Source organism: Vombatus ursinus, unplaced genomic scaffold (genome assembly GCF_900497805.2).
Source record: "Vombatus ursinus unplaced genomic scaffold, bare-nosed wombat genome assembly UNPS02014830.1, whole genome shotgun sequence".
NCBI classification, from domain to species: Eukaryota; Metazoa; Chordata; class Mammalia; order Diprotodontia; family Vombatidae; genus Vombatus; species Vombatus ursinus.
In genome coordinates, this window is record NW_020954608.1 from 8706813 (window position 1) to 8731626 (window position 24814).

Consider the following 24814-nt stretch of genomic DNA (forward strand, 5'->3'; position numbering starts at 1 on the left):
ACGAAAACAGAATTTTGGTTTTGGGGTTTTTTCCCCAAGATACACCTGAAGATGAACAGAAGTGAATATTTATATGTTCCAACTTAGTTTAATGACTGGGCAATCAGTCCTTTCTAAGGAAAAAGAGAGAAAGAGAACAGAGAAAGGAATAATTTTTTCCCCTAATTCTAAGTCTGTCACAGGAAAGCAAAGTCTAATATTTTTGAAGCAGGTGAGATTCGCTAGTGAATGGTATGAGATGAAGTGAATGAGAAGCAACTGTTGGCACTGACCAGGCGTCAAGCACAAAATAGACCTGGAAGTTAATGGAACTTTTTCTTTCCTACTAGATTACAGTGATTTGCCTGAAGATGGTGGACATTGTTGCAAGGGGATTTGGTGAAGCTTGACACCAAATCTATAGGTCTGGTCACTTAGATCAGACTATATTTTGTTTGCTTTAAGCATGCCTAAATGGACCAAATGTAGAAGTGGCCTGATGAGCTAAGAAATTTCTATTTGTGTATTTCTTTTTCTGGGCCTATGCATGTGAATTGATGTGTCAAAGCGGACCCAGAAAAGTCTTAAGATTCCACATTCCAGGAAGAAGACATACATATATATAACTTTGGCCTTGGGGCCCTCTTAGCCCAGTACTCTTGATCTTCATAATCCTTATCCCACTCCTAGTTCCAAGGCCAGTGAGGCACTATGGACCTATCCAGCGATATTAGTGTAGGCTAGAGAATATTTAGAGTTTATCTTCCACTCTAAGAACACTCCCAGACATCCTGTCAGGTTCTAAATGGGCCATGAGTCAAGAAACCCCTCTTCCTTCATATATTAGAATTCAAAAAGCCCTTTCCCTTCTATAAAGAATGAGAAAGAGAATGTACATAACTAGATCATTTAGGAGCTACTGTGCTATAATACTACTACTGATAATAATAACTAGTATTTGTATAGCACTTTGAGATTTGCAAAGTGCTTTACAAATATGTTCTCATTTTATCCTCAAAACAACAGAGGTAGGTCCTATTATTATTTCCATTTCACTCATGAGAAAACTGAGGCAGACAGAGGTTAAGTGATTTGCCCAGGATTATACAACTATAAGTGTCTGAGACAATATTTGAGCACAAGTCTTTCTGATTCTAGGTCCAGCATTCATTGTGCCACTGAAATGATTCAGCCACCCTTTGTGACATACCACCTTGTCTTTTAATGTCTGAATAAATACAGTATGGTAAGGGCAGTAGAGTGAGAATTGAGTCAGCCATACTGGATTTCATTAACGGCTACTGCAAACAAATCTTTTCCTTATGGTTAGATGGAATACAAAAGGAGAAAGAGTAGTCCTAACTGGCTGTGAGGAAAATGCAGAAGACCAGAGAGATCGGGGCTTACAAGTCTCTACTAGTAGTTGGAATATGGCAGTAGGAGAAGGGGAAAAGATAAGACCCTTTAGGGAACAGGGAAGAGAGAAGGGAATGAAAAAAAATGTTAAAGATCACAGATTGTCTGCCTAAGGAATGTTTCCTGTCATAGATAAATTAAATCACAGTTTGAGGCAAGAGGGTGAAATGGGCGAAAGCATAGGAGCAACGCTTGTTCTTGAATTGTTGAATTCTATGATCGATTGTAAAATTAAGGTCAATAGAGCTTTTACTAAAGGCTACCTGTGCCAAGGCATTCTCATATATAATCCTCTGTTCTTAAATCTCATCCCCTAGTCTTTATTTCACTTTAAGTATTTAACATTCAAAACCTAAAACTTCTGATGCCACAGAGTTAACTTTGTGTTTATAGAAGAATTTAAATCAATAGTTGATTATTCTCTTTTGGGGGTGGGGAATAGAGCATAGTTATTCAAAAGGCAAATACGTTAGACCTCCAACTTAAAATTGCTGAATGGTATTATTGTATAAATAGTTTAGGATTTTTGGACAATCGTGCCAAGTCTGAACAAAACTCATCTTGTGCTACAGTAGAGAGAATTTTATCCACCCACCACTGAATGTGCTAAAGAAAGAGCTTAGCTTAAGGCCTTTTACTTATTCTGCCTTCTTAGGAGTCAAGTGATTAGATTAAATAATCCCTCTATGTGGATTAAGAGGTAGTCAAAGGGAGGCAGAGTTTAAAGTTCACCATCTAAAGTTCTAGAACCCCTTTTCACCCATTCGTTTTGGATGGGTCAGAATGAGTCTCACCATATGAGTAAGCTGGTCTCATTACATTATCTTCCCCCTTCTCATCAACCGAGGCTTCTTCCAGCTTCCCAATTTCTGTTGAAGGCACCATTATCCTTGTCATCATTCAGGTGTGCAACTTTGATGCCATCTTTGATATCTTCCCCCTCCATACTCAGTCAGTTGCTGAAACTTGTCCTTTTTGCCTCCACAACATTTCTCTCATCTATCCCCCCTCTCTGTTCATACAATCACCACCCTACATAGGCCTTCATCAATTCCTACCCAGATTTTTGCTATGGTCTTCTATTTCTCTCCCTTTCTCAGTCTTCTCCCCTCTCCAATACATCTTCCACACAACTGCCCAAGTGATTTTCCCAAACTGTAAATCTGACCATGTTACTCCCCCACTCAGTAAACTTCAGTGGCTCCCTATTGACCTTAAAATCAATTATTATTTTATCTTTTTGAAATTCTTATTTGTGTTTATATTTTATAATGGACATTACTATTAGTACAGTAATACTTGTATAAATAAGTTAAATATACAAATATTGAGGGGCCATGCTCAATTTTTTAAAATTATTGATATGGTACGTAGTCAAAAAAGTTTGGAGACCAGTGGTCTATATAGTTTGTCCTTAGACATTAATTTTTTTAAAATGGCCAGGTTAGGAATGATTTTGGCCACAGGCAAAATTACAAAATGTGCCTTAGTCCTATTAATATCTTCAGTGATAGTCAAATAGCAGAAAAGAGAGTACAGAGAGAGTACTAAGAATCACAGGGAACTTAGATTGTCTATAAGCTTCATATTACTTTTAATATGTGATCTTTGTTCCAACAACTGAGGTGATAATCACCCTAGAGAAACTTAATCATAGTCAAAATTAAATTATTATTACATATGTACTTCGGATGAGGAACTGAGGCAAATGGGAGTTGAGTGATTTGCTCAGGGTCATATAGCTAGCAAGTGTCTAAAGCCAGATTTAAACTCAGATCTTTGTGACTTCAGACCACTACCCCACCTAGCTGCCCTAGAATCTAGATATACAAAAACAAAAATAGAAGAGTCCATGCTTTCCAAAAGCTTACATTCTATTGATATATTCCAATCATGAAAGCAGAAGACACAACGAAATTATGGCTAAATAGAAGATGACTTGAAGATTTCCAGGTAAGTGAATAAAGGAGCCAGTGAGCCAGCCAATTTGCCTCACTGAATGTCCAAACGCAAGAAGAAACCACCTTTCAGTGCTTATGATGAGAGTAAGCTAGTAGACCAACATGGAAATAATTGCAGTTTATGTTCCAATATCTGTTGAAGAAAAAAACAAATCAAGAAATTTTATGAGTCAATAAACATTTATTAAGTCCCTTCTTATGCCAGTCACTGTGCTAAGCGCTGGAGATAAAAATATAAAAAAGAAATAGTCCCTGTCCTCAAGGAGCTTACAATCTAATGAGGGAAAACAATACTCAAAAGGAACCTGAAAAGAGAGATGGAGTGGGGAAGGTAACTGTGATTCAGGAGCATGATGGAGAAATCTGAAGGAGTGCAGCTGGTGTGAAATGAAGAAGTGGCTGGCCTGGGCACCTTGCTGAAATGGAAGTTTTGGCAGAGCCAAACTGTGCCCTCCAGTCAGAGGGACAGAGAGTACTGATGAGGTGTGAGTACCAAGGCTGATGTGATCTTGCAGGATGATGAGGTTCTCAGGGGTATGATGGAGAAGTCAACAGTCACTGTGAATTCGAAAGGACACTCTAAATCAATATATACTTTGGTACTCAATGACCTTGATGCAAAAATAAAAATGGAAGAGGACTGTTTAAACTATGTTGGAAAATATAGTTTTGAATTAAGAAGTAAAAGAAGCCCATAGCATATAAATTACTTAGAAACCTTATTCCTGTTCATCATGAATACTTTATTCAGAAAGAAAATCCAACTTCACTGAATGTGGCAAGCACCTAATGACGTAATTAAAAATGTGATTGTCTGGACAAGAAACAGTTAAAGAGACAGCAGTTATTACATAAATCAGCTTTCAGTGTGCAGTCATACTGCATGTACTATTTAGAACAAAAGTCAAAATAAGCCCCAAGTTAATAGAAAATACAAAAGTGAAAAGAAGTAAGTGTTTTTGATTACAACAGCTCTATCCTAGCCTGTTGAAATGAGGTGTCACTTATGGAAAATGGACACAATTAAAGATGTCAACTATGATTTTCATTACTTCTTAGAGAAACTTAATCACAGCCCAAAAGGCCACCAAAATGAGGCAGAAAGTGCTTTTTAAAAATTCCTTGGCCTCACACACCTAATCACCTTGCCAAGAAGAGAAAGATGGCAGGTAAAACAATACTTACTTATAGTACAAGTTCATTCATAAAACATTAACAGAAGATGACAGAAGCTGTTCTCATTAGTGATGGGGATGCCACATTGGAATGCTGTCATCTCAGTATCCCACGTGCTCTGTAAAGAAGGAGTATATAAGATGATGGAGTCAGGAAGAGCAACTGGAGATGACCAAATAATTCATTATGACAAAGAAATCTTCTAAAGTGAACATAGCACAGGGATTCATTTTCAATTTAACTCAAAGAGGAAAAGGTTTGAAAAGAATGAGAAAACTCATATGGTAATTTAACCAGTAAGTGGTAGCAAAGAAGACAGTGGCAATCCGTGCATTCAATTGTTGTAGTGGATGGAGTGCTAGACTTTTAGTCAGGAAGACCCAAGTTCAAATCCTGCCTCACACACTATCTCTGTGATCCTGGGCAAATCATTTAGCTGATTTCAGCCTCAATTTCCTCATCTACAAAATGGTGATATTATGGGCATTTTCTTCACATATAGATATATGAAACATTTAAAAGCCTTTGCAAACCTTAAAGATCTATGTACATATTAGTTATTATTATTATAAAAATTTGTATAGTAATGGACTGCATAGCCATGGAGGGTTTCATTGATGAAAACATGAAAAACAAACAGTTTTTTAATAGTTAAATTTCTGTGTGAAATACCTCTTTTTTTGGAACAGAACTGACTGAGAGGTATAAAGAATATGAAATCCTGCTGTCTTTTTTTTTTCCTAAACTATTGGTCTTAGAAAACAAAATGTTACCCTGAACATTGTCTTCAGACAAGATGTCTTCTCTTCATTGTTGTTCAGTTGTGATCGACTCTTTGTGACCCCATTTGGGGTTTTCTTGGCAGTGATACTGGAGTGGTTTGCCATTTCTTTCAGCTCATTTTAAGATGAGGAAACTGAGGCAAATAGGGTTAAGTTACTTGCCCAAGGTCACACACCTAGTAAGTGTCTGAGGCCAGATTTGAACTCAGGTCTTTTCTTACTCCAGACCCAGGGTGCTATCCATTGTACAGGCCAGAGAAAAGAAGGGTTCCCTTTGATGGATGGCAAAGTTCTCTAAATGTCTCAGATGGCATTATACCCATTGAATTGTGCTCTGGGAATTCAAAGCCTTTGCGGTAAGCAGTGTGGAAGAGATTGGATGGTTAAACCATCCATATTCCAAAAACAACAAAAAAGAGATTTGAAACAGAATGTAATTGATTTCAAATATGACAATGTGGAACAGTGGTTGAAATCCTTAAAGCTATTTGATTTTGCCCTAGGTAATTTTGATAGATTTACTGAAAAAAAATCTGGAAAAAAAGTCTCCAAAATATCTCAGAAATGGTCAAATGTCATATATGACACCACACTTTCTACTAGTAAATGACTAACTGAATATGGACCAAGCAGGAATAGTAGATGACGTATTTTAAACAGGAGTTACCCTTGGCTCTAAAACACGGATGCATTTGTATCAGGGAGTACGTTGTCAATGAGCATTTTTCATGCCCAGTTGTGTACAACTTGATGAGATTGCAGAACTGGAGGATTCAGGAAAGGTCCAACTAGTTATTGAACTAATTTTCCTTTTTCCTGAAATTTCCCACGCCTTCCAGAAGGTAGGAAAAAGACATGAACAAGGCAAGACAGTAATTAATGTAGTTTAAGAGAAAAAATACACTTACATTGACAAAAAAGAAAGAAAGAAAGAAATTTAAACTTTTTGGATTTTTTTTGTTAGTCTATAGATATCCAAAATGGCAAACCTAGGCTTGACTTGGGTGTGGGGGCTGGGGAAAGGTAGCAAATATATTTTATAATATATATTGATTGTTGATTAAACATCACTGGGTAAGCTATTTGACTTCTTTTGGCATTCCCCACCACCACCACTGCTCTCAGGCTTTGATTTCTTTGTGTATTTCTTTTTTAAAAAGGTATAATAATCTCTGCTGATTCATGTCACAGGACTAACTCTTTTTTTTTGGCAATTATGTTTGAATACCTAGCAATAAATAAGAAAACTTGAAAAATTTAAAAGTATTATATGATGTTAATTTTAATTTTTGTATATTATATCTGAGTAATTATGTTTATTTCTGTCAGGCCAAGATTATGTGTAGGAATACATAGACCTAAGATAGACTGGCTACAACCTCAAATACCCTGATTGAATTTCCAAGATGTTAGATTCTTAGGCCAATATTTCCATGTCCTTTAAATATAATGACAACACACTGACTCCCCATGGTTTAGTCATTTTGATACTTCTATACAGCCATCTTGGCCTCTTCTCTACTTGGAAATAGATATTCTGGCTTTGTGTTCTTACATCATTATATAAATGTCTCCCAACTCTCCAGTGTTTTGCATTAACTCATTTGGTGAGACTAATTACCTGACAACTGATCACCCTAGATGTGTCATGTGTAGAGCAAAACCTCCATCAGCTCAAGACACCTGATAACATATTGCTGACAAACATTTGTTACTATAACATAATGGATTGTAAGTTCCATAAGGATAGATAGCATGTCTTACCTAAACTTTGTATCTATCTCAGCCCTTAGGACAGTGCTCTGTACATAGTATGTTCTAATTAAATGTTGTTGAATTAAATTTGTTGAATAACATAAAAATATAATGCTCTAACAAAAATAAAAGGAGAAATTAGAGGCAGCATTGTAAAAACACTTGATTTAAGAGTCAGATGACTACAGTTCAAAAATCTTAGCTCCATCATGTGTGGGGGAAAAAAATCACTTAAACCAGGGGTGGGGAACCCCTCGGCCTTGAAATTTCACATGAAGTTTGGATGCAGTCAAAAGGGCCACACTTGAGGACCTAGAGGGCCACATGTGACCTTGAGGCTGCAGGTTCTCCACCCCTGATAAACTCTGAACCTCAGTTTCATCATCTGTAAAAATGTGGGAGTTGGACAAAGATCTTATAATGGAGGACTAGTCTCTTCCCTTCCATCACCATTTTGGGGTCCAAGGTTATATCTTATTGAGCTACTTCCTACATGGCCTATAATCACTAGCATCTTTGTAATCAGTTTCAAAGATGAAAAGCAGAAAGACAGAATCTGCCCTGACTCCTTCATAAAACTGGTCAGCATCTGCCATCATGATTTCAGTTTCTTCGTCTGTAAAATGAAGCCTATGATCTGACTTCCCTTTCGGGTGTAAATCTTTGGTCTGGACAGAGAGTCCTCAGACATTTATTAGCTGTGTGATGAAGAGCAAGCCAAGTAACCTCTCTCTGTCTCAGTTTCCTCAGCTGTAAAATGAGAGTCGTAATAAAACCCACGTCCTAGGGTTATGGTGAGGATCAAATGAAAAGCATTTACCACAGTGGTTGGCACATAACAGATGATTAAAAAACTTCCCTCCCTGCCTCTTTCCTTTCTTCTTTTCTTCTTTCCTCCCTCTGCACCTTTCTTTTTTTCTTCCTTCCCAGAAACACTTAGAGAAAAGGGATTCAACTGAGTTCCTCCTTATCCAGTCATATTATCATTGTACTCATTTCCTCTTTTCTTTTTCTTTATAATAGCTACTTTTGTAGCATCAATTTAATGCTAATAAGCAAATTCAAAACCTCTCAGTATACAAGGAACAACAAAAAGAGAATTGTATATGGAACTCATCCCCATTAGTTTCCACCTAAACGCCTGTCCATCACATCTAAGTGGCCCTTTCTCAGGCAACCCATAGGCTCTGCTCATATTATACCCACATTTTCCTTTTTTCAAAGTGAACAGATTTAATCCTTTCCCAAATAACCCCAGTCTTTTAAAGCAAGCCTCCTGCTGTGTATTAACTCACATTTATCCCACCTTTACCCCTTTGTGAGCTCCAGAAACAGAACAAAATCACTTATGTCAATTATTCTACTTATGGCAGCCCATTTACAGCATTTAGAACCATTGCAGCAAGATTTTCTGTATAATTTCAGCGTCTGTTGAGTATTTGAGCCCCAGCTATAAATTGAGCGTTCTACTTTTACTGCCTGAATATGGGATTTTCATTGAAAAGATCTTTGGTGTTCATTCGTCTTGCAAAGACTACTTTCCCTCCCAAGTGACCTGATTGGAAAGGCATTTCTAGAAATGGGATAAACAAAGAAACGCTTCCATGTCCGTAATAGCTTTAGCAGCACCCTTGTCCCTCATGATATTAAAGTATGATACTTTTTAGGATAGTCATTGGGTCACCTCTCAAACTAAGGCCAAAATCAGCTGTTAACATTAGTTGAACTGTGACCCAACCATCTGCAAAATATGACTCTTGCTTTTCAAGTGTGAAGTCCCAGGGAATTCAGCTGCCTCAAGAGGATCTTAGCTCTGGCTTTCCTTTGGAATACTTGCCTAGACATATCTTCCCCAGCACAGATGCTGCAATAGATGCTTGATGCTGGCAAGTGAGAGTGAGCATGTTTCTCAACCGCTTTTCATGGTAGGAAACCATTCTTGGCAAGTAACCCTCCTCTTTAAGTCCCATAACATTGAACTAGTATTCTCCCACCAGAGATAGAATTACAGCTTCTAGAGAAGTTGACGGCATGGAAACATGAAGCGGTGTAGCAAAAAGAGTTCTTCTATGGGAAAATTCAAAAATAAAATCAACACACAGAAAAACCCTATAACTCAGGCTAATATACAGTAAAAGGTTGGGGACAGGGATTGGATCTGTGGTTTCATTAGTGTAGGGAATGGTTCCTATACCATTCCTGAATAAGGGAACTCCCTTTACCAACAAAGCATATCCACACTATCTCTGCCACTTAGAATCAGAGAGATGCCTTAAGGCTCTGAGAAGTGTCTTACTGATGTCACATGGCCAGTGTGTATCAGAAGCCCGGCTCCTCTCAACATCATATATCTATTACATAATAAAACTCATTGAATTCATAGGATCATAGACTTACATCTCTTGTACCCAAAGATGTTAAGTGACTTGCCTGAGGTTCACATAGCTCTTAAATGGGATTCAAATCTAGCCCTTTCTGACTGCAGGTCCAGGGCTCCATCTGCCTCTAGAGGTTACCAAACTTTTTTGACCTACCACCTCCTTTCCAAAAAAAAATTACTGAGCACCACCTAGAAATCTACTTTAACCCTTCAATTTTTTAAAAATTTGCATCATTTCAAAAAAACTGCCCCCCAGGATCGGTCCAGCACCCTCCGGGGGCTGTATCACCTATTTTGGGAATTTATGTAAGGACAGATCGTGTAAATTGGAATTTGTGACATTGATCAGAGAGTGAGCAGAAGCTTAACTTTGCATTATCTGTGAAAAGAAAGAAAGAAGCTGTTTGCTGTGCAAATTAATAGTGTGAACAATTTATGGATGGAATAAATTATTTAAATTACTTGATCAAATTTCATAAGCATTTTAGAAATCTTGATTCTGTCGCTATGTAGATATATGTTAGGAAAACCCTTTAACTTCATCTGTAAAATTAGAGTTTGAACTCAGTAATCAATAAAATTCCACAGATGAACATCTGTGAGATGTTCATCTATTTTACATATATGCCATTTAAATTATAATTATAAATTCTGATAATTTCATAAAGCTGATACCCTAAACATTTATATGAAACCAGACTTTGTTAGCCTAGTTTTGGTTTCTGCATATGTCTGAAAGTAATAAAACTGTTATTACTGTGGCAGCTAGATGGTTCAGTGGATAGAGTGCTGGGCCTGGAGTAAGGAAGACCTGAGTTCGTGTCTAGCCTCAGAAATTTACTACTTATGTGACCCTTGGCAAGTCATTTAACCTCTGTTTACTTTAATCCACTGGAGAAGGAAATGGCAAACCATGCCAGTATTCTTGCCAAGGAAACCCCATGGACAGTACTGATGTGCTGTGATCCATGGGGTCACAAAGAGTCAGATATAACTGAACAACTGAAAAACAGCAACAAATAAAACTATATTCTTTAATATCATGCTCTAGAGATTTTTCACTGGTCAGTAATTCTATTCCTTGAAGCTGAGTTCAAATTCAGGCTCAGACACTTACTAGCCGTGTGACTATGGATAAATCACTTAACATTTCTCTGCTTTCATTTCTGCATCTGTAAAATGGGAGGATAGAGGGGTTGATAATAATACAGCATAAATGAGATAATATTACAGCATAAAATGAGATAATATCTATAGATCACTTTCTAGACCTTAAAGTGTCACATAAATACTAGCTATCATTATTGTTACTGTCATTAGTGAGGCTTTATTATAGGTAGAAATGAGGAAAGCAACAGGACATGGGATAATGTTGTAATTGGAGTTAGATCCCATCATATCAGATATTTGTAAAGCACTTATCACAGTGCCAGCATGTAGTAGTCATCTAATAAATACTTGTTCCGTTCCTCCCTCTCATCTCTGTCACACTAATTATCTATAATCTTGGACAAAGTATTAACCCTTCTTTCTGAACTTCATTTTCTCATCTTTAAAATGAGGCTTATTATGTAAAGCTCAAAGGAGATAATGACCATGGACCATAAAGATTTAGAGCTAAAAGGGATCTTTGAGTCTAGTCCATGTACAGATAAGGAAACTGAGGCCCAGGGAGGTCAAGGGTCAATTTCATGTCAGAGATAGGATTTGAACCCCAGTCCTTTGATTGGGCCAGTCACTTTGAGGCAGTACTCTCCACTGTACCATGCAGTCTGTTATTAATGTATGCAAAACAGTTTGCAAATTTTAAAGTTCTGTATAAATATGAGCTGTTGTTTCATCATCATCATCATTCTTCTTATCAGAGAGTATTTTATTCTTTATACATTACTGCAAAAATGAAGAAATAGGCCTTTTACCTCCCCATTCCTCCAGGTACCAGTATGTCATTTTCATTATTCAGGTGTTTTTAATCAAATGCCAAGACCTTTGCACATTTCATTGCCTTTTCAATTTTCATATTTTAAAAAATCCTATCTAAGTATTGTCACACTTGAGAGGATGATTTCTTTCAAACTGCCAGGGTGATATATTGAGTCATTCTCTCAAAGATGGGTTTCCTTTAGCTAGGGGGCTCCAGCATCCTAGATTCCTGCTTAATCACCAAAAGACTACCTGTACCATGACTGAATTGTCATCCTCCTCCCCCAGTGAAGCATGACCAGGGTTCTCCTCATCTTCTCAACTGATTAACAGTATCTTCCACTCGTTTGCTTGACTTGTCCAAAAGAAAAAGGCCATGTTTGGTTTGTTTTTCCTTCAACCAAATCAAGTAACTTTTCTGTTTGTTTCATTATCTGCTGTTGACTGTGGAGTCAGGTTTGAAATCTGTTCTTTAATCTACATTGGGAATGTCCATTCCCCAACACACACACACACACACACACACACACACACACACACACACACACACACATATTGCTTTTTGTTTTGGAGAGGGAAATATGTGATCTGAGAAAACTGACAGGGAAAATTAACCTTAAAGAACCAGAAAAGTGAGAGGAGAAGAGCTTGTTAGTTAGAATCTGTTGGTTTAAGAAAAGTGATTTTCAAACCTCAAGACTACGTGATGTTATCCACCAAGATAGAGGTCTCATGTGCTTTACTCTTGGCAGAAGACTGGACTTTCCCAGGTTGCGCATGTGTTTATATTCGTAGGTGCTTGCTAGGAATACAGAAGGATAAGCAAGGAAACATGGTGGCTTTGTTTCCTATATGGTAAGGCAAAAAAGCCCCTTTTCACTCATTTTGAAACTGACTTTTGACACAGTTACTGGTCTTGATAAGGCAAGCATGTTAAAATGAGAAGTATTGATAAAAAGATTTTGGTCACCTAAAACCTGGCTGCTTGGTATAGAGAGCGTTCTGTAGTTCAGCGACTGATAATATCACCTGCAGCAAGGACCTTTGACTCACCCAGAATAATTTGATTCTTCGGAAGACAGCAACAATACTTGTCAAATGAGCCGATTAGATTAGATGGTCCCTAATGTCTCTTCTGCCTCTTAAGTCTGTAGCTTTTCAGTGCCAAGGCTGGCTGCAAATTTAGACACAAATCAGGAAATGTAACCTTATGAACCAGTAAATCTAACACTTTAAAATCCTATTACTTCATTTGTCTCCTTTTTTCCTATTAAATCAATCAGTAATTGCTTGTCTAGAGTCATAGGATAATAGATATAGAGCTGGGGGTGGAACTTAGAGGTCATGTAATCCAATCCTTTCATTTTACAGATAAGGAAATAGCCAGAGAAGTCTTGCTCAAGATCACGCTGGTATTATGAATTGACAGAGCTGAAATGCATACTGTAGTCCTCCATCTCCTGCCCTCTTTCTATTATACCCTTTAGAGCTGCACGTATAGGGAAGGACACAAGGAGGGTTTTGGTTTGTTGTGTTTGGTTTTTTTTTTTTTTTTTTAACCAAGATAAGGGTTAGGGCCTAAGAAAGCACAGTCGGTGAACATTTTGTGGAATATGGTTGAATTGCTCTGGGACCCTTTTGATCCAAATTCTCTGTCTGTGCCCACACTGACAAGGAATCTTTTGCATGGTATCCTCTGCTACTGGCCAGGATTTTAACGGAGCCTACTCAGTTTACTCATCTTCTCTGGAGGAGAAGGTGGGTTCAAGCTGGCTGTCCGGCTCTCTAGAGTTTTCTTTCTACTTAGCTATCCTAGAGCTGTTTGGGGTGTCTTTCTGTTAGGCTTAACATTTCCCAACAGCAAAGCATGCTGGGAGAAATCCATCTAAATTATTAGGTTGGCACTTCTAGTTGCCCTTTAATGCTCTAGGCAGCCCTTCAACCAGATATTCTATGGTCGGTAAAGTAACATAGCTGTTCAGTGTTAATTTGTTAACATTTATATAGAGCTTACTGTGTGCCAGGCACTGTGCAGCCCTTTAAGATTATTATCTCATTTGAACCTCACAACAACCCTGAGAGGCAGAGACTATCATTCTCATTTTACAGGAGAGGAAATTGAGACAAAGAGAAGTTAAGTGACTTGCTCAGAGTCACATAGCTAGTAAGAAGAGTCTGAGGCCAGATTTGAACCCAGGTTTTCCTGATGCCAGGTCGGGTACTCTATCCCCTGTGCCACCTAGATGCCCTAACTGAAGTACTTTAATTTTGTTTTTTTACCTCAATCCTGTTGTTTAAAAAAAACAAAACTCAAATCACTTTGTAAATATGAGTGTCCAGCAATTTGAAGGCCACTTAAATTGGCAGTATAGGTGTTCACTTCTCCTTTGTTAATTAAAGGATGAGCAAAGATGGGTGAGAAGTTATATTGAGCATTGATGAAGATATGGCTTCAGACTTCCCTGATTATGTTTTAGTTTGAGGGGATCAAGGGGAAGAGAGGTATGTCTCTTGACATGTCTGTCTCGGCAGGATTCATTTCCCCAAATCAATTTAACCCATTCATTCTTTGGCCCTACTCCTAGCCCATCCCTCAAAAGAAAAGTAAAAGTAAAATCAGACCTCTTTACACAGGAGGACTCAGAGGCTTCCTTGGTGGAAATTTATGAATGATTTGCCTAAGGAAAATTTATGAATAATCGTTGACAGATTTGATGAGCAGAAAGCTTTCATCTGGGCAACAAAGCCATCTGCTTAAATAATCTTTAAAGGAAATGCTTGCTAGGCTGGGTCACCTGCCTTTTATTCTTAATGACCATCCTCTTAACTAAATGATTTCCCTTTAGACTTTCATCTCTGCCTTCCATTTTTCTTCTTAAAGAATGACTTATATGGGGGAATAGAAGGATCATTTTCCTGAGGTTTGTTCTTTTGAATAAGAAAGATCAATTGGAAAATAATAGAAAAGATGTATTGAAAAAAATCAGAAGCAAAAAAAAAAAAAAAAGGAAGGGAGAGAGTGCATTTCCTCTTTTGCAAAAGGCTATCGGAGTTATCTGAAGACATTTACTAACCAGTGGACTGCTTAGGAGAATCTGGAAGAATCTTAGCTTGACTCCACCAGAAATCAGAGTAGTGCTCTCAGGATAGACTCTTCTTGTTGTTCAGTCTTTTTCAATCATGTCCAACTCTTTGTGACCCCATTTGGCATTTTCTTGGCAAAGATACTGGGAGTGGGTTGCCATTTCCTTCTCTAGTTCATTAAGGGTCTGGGGTAAGATTTGAACTCAGGAAGAAAAGTCTTCCTGACACAAAGCTTGGTACTCTATCCCTACTGAGACACCAGCTCATTTTACAAATGAGGAAACTGAGGCAAACAGTGTTAAATGACTTGCCCAGCATTATACAGCTAATAAATGTCTGAGGCCAGATTTGAACTCAGGTCTTCCTGACTCCAGGCCCAGCACTCTATCCATTGAGCCATCTAGCTGCCCTAAATAGCTCTTTATACCTACTCTAAGCCATTTCTTGACTTAGAAATGCAAGTTGCTTTGTTTCTATTTTAAGATTTTGCAAAGTACTTTATAAATATCTCATTTTATCCTCACAACAACCCTAGGAAGTAAGTACTATTAATATCCCCATTTTCCAGATGAGGATACTGAAGGGCAATACGCAAAAGGAAGCCAAAAGAGAGGAGGAGGCAAGTAAAAACACATATTCAACACAGGCATGGTGAAGAAGGCCCAGAGTAGGGCAGCCAGATGACGAACGAGGTGTCTGAGCTGAGCTCCCCCTTAAATGGAGGTTTTGGAGCACCCTCCAATCACAGGGGCAGAAGTAGAGGACCAAGGCTGATGGGATCTGGCAAGATAATGAGCTTTTCCCAATAGTGAACATGGTAGAGAAGTCCCACTAACTGAAGTTCTGGTTACGAGGGATAAGGATGGCAGAAATCCAGATACTTGGTGACTGGTTGGATCTAACTGCCCTATGAATTTCTTGAGCAGAGGAAAATGGTTTTACATAACATTCTTCTAATATTGCAGTCAGGGAGAAAGGCAAGTCTTTTCAGTTTTTAATGTTCAGATAGGTTCCTTCATTCCACTGCCAGTATCATCCTCATAATCATAGTTCCACAAACATGCTACAGTAGAAGGAAGACCAGATTTGACGTCAGAAGATTGGGCTTCAGATCTTGGCTCTGCCACCCTACTCCCAGTGTAGCCTTGAGCTAGTAACTTAATCTCTTTGGGTCTCAGTTTCTTCATCTGTAAAATAAATAGGTTGGACTCAATGACCTTCTTAGATCTTAGCTACCTCCCAACTCTAAATCTTTATGATTCTCTGATCATAGAAGAATGCACTTAAAAATGTTTAAAAAAAAAAAAAAAGTACCCAAGTCCCCAGGGAAAGGATTTAACTTTATCTCATGTCTCCTAAAAAGTTATGCCAATTAACTTCTAGTTTTTAAATTATTCCAGGAATCTTTTGTTGTTCATTGTTCTTTATCTGGTCCTGCAGCCAGCCGTGCCCTGTAAAGACTCATCTTTCCTATGGGGTTTCATGTGGTGCCTTTCACTGTTGTACAGACCTAAATTTTGATACCTTTTTTTCCCTTTCTAGCTTGTGACTGTGACCCCAGAGGGATCGAGACAAGTCAGTGTGACCAGTCCACAGGCCAATGTGTTTGCATTGAGGGTGTGGAGGGGGCACGCTGCGACCAGTGTACCCGTGGGTATTCAGGCGTCTTCCCTGATTGCACTCCCTGCCACCAGTGCTTTGCATTGTGGGATGTCATCATCTCTGAGCTGACCAACAGGACCCATAAATTCCTGGAGAAAGCAAAGGCTTTGAAGATCAGCGGTGTGATTGGGCCTTATCGAGAGACGGTTGATTCTGTGGAAAGGAAAGTCAACGAGATAAAGACTATACTTGCCCAAAGCCCAGCTGCAGAGCCCCTGAAGAATATTGGAAACCTCTTTGAGGAGGCAGAGTGAGTAGCTTACGAGTGGTGGGAACAGTTCATACTATTACTTCAATCTTAAACAAAGGCCAAAAATTTGCCAGGGTACTCCTTACCTTTATTTTTTTTAAAGAACCGCAGTTTAATAGATGCCTTTCTGTTAAATACGTATTATCTCCAGAGTACAGGAGTAAAAAGTTTTCAAAAATGGACTGACCTAGTAGAAGAGAACCAAATCATGTGGGAATGGGATAAAGTATATATTATCTCCATCATCCTGTCTGCTAACCCAGGATATTTTCAGTGAGCCCGCAGATGAGATGACAACTTGAGATTTTTATTTAAATATTTAGATATTTATTTAAACATCTACATTTCTCTACCTGCTCAAAAGTCCACTGACCATTAAGTATAAAGGAAGAGGATGAGTGCCTTATCCTAGGGCCATTTCTATCTATACTCCCAAACAACCGTAAAGATTGAAATAATTCGTCAGTCAGTGAACAAGCATTTATTAAGTACTTACTGTATGCCAGATAATGCACAATTTGTATTTATATAGAGCTTTTAAAATTTGTAAAATGTTTTATACGGATCTCATTTGAGCCTTACAATAACCCCATTTCCTTATCTATAAAATAAGTAGATTGGATTCAGTGGCCTTCTTAGGTTCCTCCCATCTCTAAATCTTTATGATTTTCTGATCATAGAAGAATGCATTTATGAATTTTAAAAACCAAATACCCAAGTGCCTGGGGTAAGGTTTCAACTTTATCTCATGTCTCTAAAAAGTTGCCAATTAACTTTTGGTGTTTAAATTATTACAGGCTGGATGCTATCATTATCTCCATTTTATATATGAGGAAACTGAAGTTTACAGAGATTATGACTGCCCAAGATCACTTAGTTAAGGCAGTCTTCCTGACTTCAGATCCTATACTCCATCCATCATACCAATCCGTCTCTTATGTGATTAGCCTATGTGTTACCTGCCACGGAGTACAGAGATAGTTAAATGAAAATGACGTCTTTTATTACTCATATGGCCACAGTCTTTACTCTGGACCAGTAGACAAAAGACAGTTGGTAGAACTGTATAAAGCTGGAGCCTCATTATAAAATTCATCTCACTGACAAAGTAAAACTGATTTATTAAAACCCAAGTCTTTTCTATCTTGTTATAACTAAATCCCTAATTCTTCCCTGTAGTAATGTTAAGGCCCAAATATTTGTGTAATTGGTTTATTATCATTTCATTTCATATTCTTTCTTGGGTTCTTTGTGACCAGGCCATTTTCATGACCCGGTGAATAAGTGTCCCAAAGGAATAGCTCTTTGTTAATTTGGCTACAACAAATACTGTACAAAAAAAATTCACGTGCAACACATGCTTTCTTCAGCCTCTGCCTGGGTATTTGTCTCTCTGATCATATTGAATATATTCATAGGAACAAAGTAGAGAGAAAAGTTAAACAGTTATGTTGAGTATTGCCAGTGATGTTTTTCTTGCCATTAATTAGAAATTACTTTTCAGGGCAGCTAGGTGGCGCAGTGCATAGAGCACCGGCCCTGAAGTCAGGAGGACCTGAGCTTAAATCCGGCCTCAAACCAAACACTTGACACGTACTAGTTGTGTGACCCTGGGCAAAAAAAGAAATTACTTTTCACTTCTCCATAAACATCTCAACCACTGTCCCATGGAAATTTCTCCTAAAATCTTCTGTAATTAACTATAAAAACACTTTTAAAAGCAAAGAAAACAAACAAAAAGTCCTTGAGCAAAGAGAAAATTGGGAGAAGATAAGGTAGATGTATGATACATCCTTCCTTTTCCATTTGGAGTTAAAATATCTTATTTTCCTTGGCTAATTAACTACCAAGAGATCAGTCTTCAGAACCATTCCATATCTAGATTATGGATAAATAATATCTCAGTAAAACTGAGTTGGATTTCTGGGGAGTGTATTACAATGGGATCTTACAATACCAGGGTCTCCAAGAAACTAGATGGGGATTTCTGCTTCCTGTCTGAGTTGGACAAAATTATCTCCAAGGCTCCTTCCAAGTCTGATATGCTTTGATTCTGTAACCTTTCATTCATCTTCATACAATGTCTATAAAGGAAAAAGGGAGTAAATTAAATATTTAATAAGAGAAGAAACTGAGGCACAAAGTGAGCAAATGACTTGTTAAAACATCATATAACATGCCAGAGACCCAGGAATGGAGCAGTGGTCTCCAAATTAATTGCCAGTTTAGAATTCTGTCCATGGGACCAGATGGTCAATCAAGGGAATCATCAGATATTCTGTGTGAATTCTTAATGCATTTAATGGAGAAATTTACTTGACTGTGGCTCCTAAAGTGGTTTTACCCTTTGGAACATAATGGTGACAAGTTTTTCGAAAAGCAGTATTCCCATTGCCAGCCCATGAACTCAAAGATTCTTCAGTGATTTCTAATTTTCCTTTGGGGAAAGAACAAAATCTGTTGTTCTTTGAGAGGGTGCCAGGAGGTCTGTTACAAGACTACATTTTTCTAACAGCTATAATTCTACATGCTGTATTTGCCTAACTAGTTATGGTCTGATCTTCTCAAGAAAAAAAATGCATTGATGTGCTTCAGCGCTAGACTGCCAAAGATGTATCTTTTAGGCACTAAGGCTAATTTTTCATTTAAAAATAATTAGTTCTCACAAAAACATGCTGCAAAGCTTCATGAGGCCTCAGAAGGAATATATAAGCAGGCTTTTGGTAAAGGTAGCTTTCTGAATACATGTACATACATATACACAGATAGATATGCACATACCCTAGGCCTGGCCATTCCATTTCAAATTAAAATAACATATGAGACAAGATTGTCTGGTTGGGTTTTCTTTTTTTTTTTTTTTAAGGAAATATCTTGGTATTGCAATCTTTTCATCATTCTTTTTGCCATCCATATCTCAATATCTGAGAATACTACATTCTTTTCTATGTAAAGTCTCATAGCATTCTTCTCTAAAAGGGCTGTTTGTTTGGGGAGGAACAAAGGAAGTTATATGGGGCCCTGTTTGAAGGGAGGGGGAAAAAAAGGCTAGTGTTACTGGCACTTACTGGTCTTCCTGGAGGTGGGATGTGTGGCTTCCTCCCCACATGCTCCATCTTGAAAGCCCTATTGGCAGAAAGGAGATCTCAGGGAGCTCTGAGAAGAGTTTTTTTGGGGTGGGGGTAAGATTCAACAATGGAGCCTATTATGTCCCTCGAGTTTGTAGCAATAAAAAAATGCATTTGTAATTGTGTGGGATGTGAAACAAATTATGTATGGTATTGGGTGTTCCACATTCTGACCTATGCTGTTGCTACGGTTTGAGAGTATGACAGTAGCATTGTGGAATTTGTCTTAAATAGTTAATCTTCCATAAGGCAGCTGGGTGGATCTTTTTGTTTTGCTTTGTTTTTTCTTCAGAGAAATGGCATTTTTTTCTTGGAAGAAAATAAAACCATTGAAAGATTAAAAAATAATACTATATGATACCAAGGCAGGGTGGTATAAGGGAGAGAGCCAACCTCAGAATCTGGGACAATATTTAGAGCTAGAAGGGAACTTGGACACCATCAAATACAACTGTCTCATTTTACAGATGAAGAAACTGAGGCACAGAGCAGTTAAGTGACTCACACCAATAGTAAGCATCGGATGTAAGATTTTAAATGAATTCTAACTCCCAAGTCTAGCACTCAATCAACTGTGCCATCTAGCTTCCTGACTTTAAGTCCTGTTTCTGACCCACACTGGTTGTCCAATTCAAGGCAAGACCCTTAACCTATTAGTGTCCCCAGGCAATTCTCTAAAATTATAAATACCATGGGACAGCTAGGTAGTGCAGTAGATAGAGCACCAGTCCTGGACTCAGGAGGACCTGAGTTCAAATCCGGCCTCAGACACAAAACATTCACTAGCTGTGTGACCCTGGGCAAGCCACTTAACCCCAATGCCTAGCAAAAAAAAAAAATTATAAATAGCGGAATAAGTTTGATCTTTGTGTGGAAAGGAAGCTTCCTCACCTGAGATTCCTTGGAACAGAGGTGACAAAGACACCATCCACAACACTCAACTCACAAAGGAGGCCCAAACCAGATTAAATGTAATTGGAAAATATTTAACAAAAATAAAGATGCTATAAAATATAGATATAATATAGATATAATAAGTGTGTGGTTTTCTAAGTCAGCATGTGACCTGTAGGAATACCTGTGTATGGTTTAGTGGCCCTTATTTCTACATGATTTTGACATCATTGCCTTAGATAAATGAAATTATAGACCTAGTCCAAAAACTAAGAGAGAGAACATAAACTGGTATTTAGATGAAGGAGACGTTGTTTGCTGAGTTGGTTTTAATCCCTATCAAGCTGAAAAAGCTTCATCACTAGGAAATACTAAAATGGTCATCAGAATTTTGGCAGGACCACGATTACTCATCAGTGTGTATACCCCCTCTCCCAATGCAGACCACAGCCCCAGCTCATCCTGCATGACTCTTGGCTATGTTTTCTAAAAAAGCCTCCACAGACAGAATCTACCACAAAAGAAATCAAATTGCATTTATTTTGCTTGAGCAGATTTACCCTTCTGTCCACAGGAAGCTAACCAAAGATGTTACAGAAAAAATGTCAGAGGTTGAAGCGAAGTTATCTGACACGGCCTCACAAAGTAACAACACAGTTGGAGAGCTGGATTCCCTGCAGATGGACGCACAGAGCTTGGACAAAACAGTGAAAGAGCTTACTGAACAGCTGGAGTTTATCAAAAACTCAGATATTCGGGGTAAGCATATGGTTTGTGGGGTATCAGGGAATGGTTATAAAGAATAATCCAGGTCGGACAATTTGTTTAAATATCAAACTAATCTTTCTTTTCTATGACTCACCTCCCCACCCGTGCCATAAAGAGCTTTCTGTTTTCTTAGCTCTTCTCATCAAGTTTATGGTTTAGATGAGAATGACAAATTCCATAAGCCAAAGGTGGGAATTGGGGCCCAGCAAGTCCAAATGATTTCTGAGGTCCCACAAAGACTAAGTGGTGGCATAACTTCTAGAGTAAAACTTGCTTTTCCTGTTTTTCTGGTTAGTGGTTTTAGCTGACCCCTTAACCCCCTCCCCCAGTTTTTCTTGGATAGGTATCCTCTTGGATAACTTTGGAATTAAGTTGATACTTCTACAAATCACTTTAAATTTAAGATGTTGCTTAGTCAGGAATTTTTTTTTTTCAAATCCTTACCTTTAAGTGGACTTTTCAGGCCACTTAGAGGAGCCAAAAACAGCAAAAGAAATCCCAGACTATGTTATATCACATTACCCATCACTGTTGAGTACACAATCAGCCTCTACAAATGTTAACTTTGGCCCTGTCTACCCAACGGCAAAACATCTGGATGAAAAGTAAAACGTTAAGTCAACCACCCGGATGTTTTATCTACACAATGCCAACTCTCCAGATGTTTCCAAATGTTCAGTATCTGGCATCATATAATAAAACTATTCCAGATAACTGACTTAATTTTTCACTTTTCATTCAGATGTTCATCATCATGTGAACCCAGCTTGAGCATTGTTTAGGGGCAGGGATAGAATGGGATGAAAGAATGAATTATATTTGGGAAAGGGAAATTACATGGTCCTGTTTGCTCCTTGGGATTTTTTTCCTCTTCATTTTTTTTTTTTTTTTTTTTTTTGGTGAGGCAATTGGGGTTAATTGATTTGCCCAGAGTCACACAGCTCATGAGTGTTAATGTATCTGAGGTCAAATTTGAACTCAGGTCCTTCTGACTCCAGGGCTCGTGCTCTATCTACTGCACCACCTAGCTGCCCCTTCTCTTCTTTTTTCAAACAGAATTTCATTTCTTTATAAGAAATGTAAGACAGGATAGTATAAAAATTATCTATTTGTTAGTAGAAGGGGGGTGGAAATCAGCATTAACTTTGAGTATTTTCATCTAATATTGTAGGAGCCTTGGACAGTATTACCAAATACTTTCAGATGTCTCTTGAGGCAGAGGAAAGAGTGAATGCCTCCACCATAGATACCAATAGCACCATAGAACAGTCAGCCCTTACTCGAAACAAAGTTGAAGACTTAATGATGGAAAGAGAGGCCCAGTTCAAGGAAAAACAGGAGGAACAATCCCGCCTTCTAGATGAGCTTGCGGGCAAATTACAGAGTTTGGATCTTTCTACTATAGCTGAACAGGTAAGCTTTGGCAGTTTGGATTTCATGGCTGTAATGCTTAAGAAGAGAATTTCACATCAAGTCCACAGACAAGTGCCTCCTTGTGCCAGTGTTGTTACTAGGTTCTGAGGATAAGAAGATACAAAGAAGCTATATTCAATATGGCACATTCATGAATGAATTAGAGGCCTTGAAAAAATTAGCTCCTTAATCTTTATAGCAACCACAAGGTAAACTGAGTAAAATCCTCCTCCTCACCTCCACCCCACCCCACAGCATGGGGTCCTTAAGTGCCTTGGCCAGAGTCCCCTATGTCCATAACAAAGGGAGATAAAGGAACTAGGATTCTTACTTTCAGCTTCCTTTTTCTTCTAAACTAACCCAAATCACCCTCATGCTTCTTCTCTGGGGCGTAATTCTTATTTCCTTGTTCTTATGGACTAATGACTGACTTTGGATTTAGATTAAATCCATTTTCTTCATCAGCTTTTTCCATAGATATTGTTCACCAAATAGTACAAGCCATCCAAAGGGAGGAAATCTTATCATTGCCAAAGGTGGTTCCTAAGAGAATTATAAAGGGATTGTTTTCCTCCAGTGGTTCATTAACATGTTCTTTTCAAGTAGTAATTTTACCAGGGTGACCATCTCATTTTAAATCTAAGAGCAGCCTGGAAAATTAGCCCATTCCCAGAACCTAAAAAATATTATATGCCTGAGGGCAGCTAAGTAATGAGACTCTTGAAAGTCAGGTAGCAGGCCTAAGAGCTCATACTAACCTTACTTCAGTGTAATAGCACAAGGCACTGGAAGGGATATGGGGCCAAGTAAAAAAAATAATGGTTTTGCCTAGGGATAGACATATAAGTACAGATGAGATAGAAGATGAAATCCTTAAAAGATACATCCCTTTATTAAGTGCCTGTTTTGTGACAGCTGAGATAAAGATAAAAATGAAACAAGCAGTTTACATTGTTGGAGGAAGCAAACAAGCATGTATGTGTATATAAAAAAATCTTATCAAATTTTGAGGAGGAAGACATTAGCACCTGGGGAGTCAGAGGAGACTTCTTGTGGAAGGTGGTGTTGGAGTCAAGTTCTGAAGGAAGCTGGGGATTTTTAAGAAATGGAGATGAGGAAGGAATTCGTGTGAGAAATAGCAAGAATGCCTGTTGGGCTAGATTATGGAGTGTATAAAAGAGAAGAATTCATGATCAGCCTGGAAAGGTCAGCTGGAGGCAGATAGATTGTAAAGACTCTTAAAGGCCAAGCAGAGGAGTTTGTATTGCATCCTGGAGGTAATTAATAGGGAACCATTATAGTCTATTGATCAGGGTCAGGTCAGGGTCTTTAGGAAGATTACTTTGGTAGCTGTGTGGAGGAGGAATGGAAATGGTTAGAGTCTTGAGGTGGGGAGACCAAATAGAGGACTATTGCAGTAATCCAGGCAAGAAGTGATGAGAACTTCAACTACAGTAATTTGTTAGGAATAGACAGAACAGGAGTGGTGTGAAAGATATGGCAGTAGAATTGACAAGACCTGGCAAGTGATTGGAAAAATGGGGTTAGGGGTAACATGTATGGTGGATAGCCTGCTAGATTTGGAGTCAGAAAGACTTGGGTTCAAATTCCACCAGACTCGCTTACTTCCTTAGTAACCTTGAGGTCCTATGTGGACCTCAATTTGCTTATCTACAAAATGAGGCTGGACGGGCTGGCCTCTGAGAACCCTTCCAACCCTAGCCCTGTGATCTTATGAGGTTCCTACCAGCTTTTAATCTATGATTTTGTGATCCAGAAGAGAGTAAACCGTCAAGGATGACTCCTATGTTGAGAACATGGATGACTGGAATGATGATAATGCCCTTGACAAAGATAGAGAAATTAATAAGACGGATGAGTTTGGGAGGAAAAGTAATGAGTTCTTTGAGGCGTGTTGGGATACAGTACGTCTAGTATGTGTGGAGCACTGTGCTAGGCACCGAGGATGCAAAGATTAAAATGAAAGGTCTCGTTCTGGTCGTCCCCCCCCGCCGCCCCAGGATGTTCCCGAGCTTTACAGACATTAGTGCAACATCCAAATGAAATAGACATCCTAGTTTTATAGACAGGAAAATTAAGACCCAGAGTATTTCTGTGAAATTTGCTGAACCCAATAGACTGGTTATAGTGTTCTATATTGCAACTGAATATCAGTTCCCTGTTTCCAGCATCTTTGTTGACATTTCAGTATTCAGGAAGAAGCTACCTACTTCACTAGAATA

General features: G+C 38.4%; 1 protein-coding gene across 2 annotated transcripts in view; it reads left to right on the forward strand.

Annotated features, from left to right (window-relative positions):
* The window catches only part of LAMB1 (laminin subunit beta 1), a 93869-nt gene that overhangs the window by 57455 nt on the left and 11600 nt on the right, over positions 1 to 24814 (forward strand). For both annotated transcript variants that reach the window (XM_027838730.1, XM_027838731.1), the window contains exons 25-27: positions 15999 to 16368; positions 20965 to 21149; positions 22330 to 22571. In XM_027838730.1, coding sequence (XP_027694531.1) covers positions 15999 to 16368; positions 20965 to 21149; positions 22330 to 22571 — 797 coding nt within the window. The remainder of the gene's footprint in view (positions 1 to 15998; positions 16369 to 20964; positions 21150 to 22329; positions 22572 to 24814) is intronic.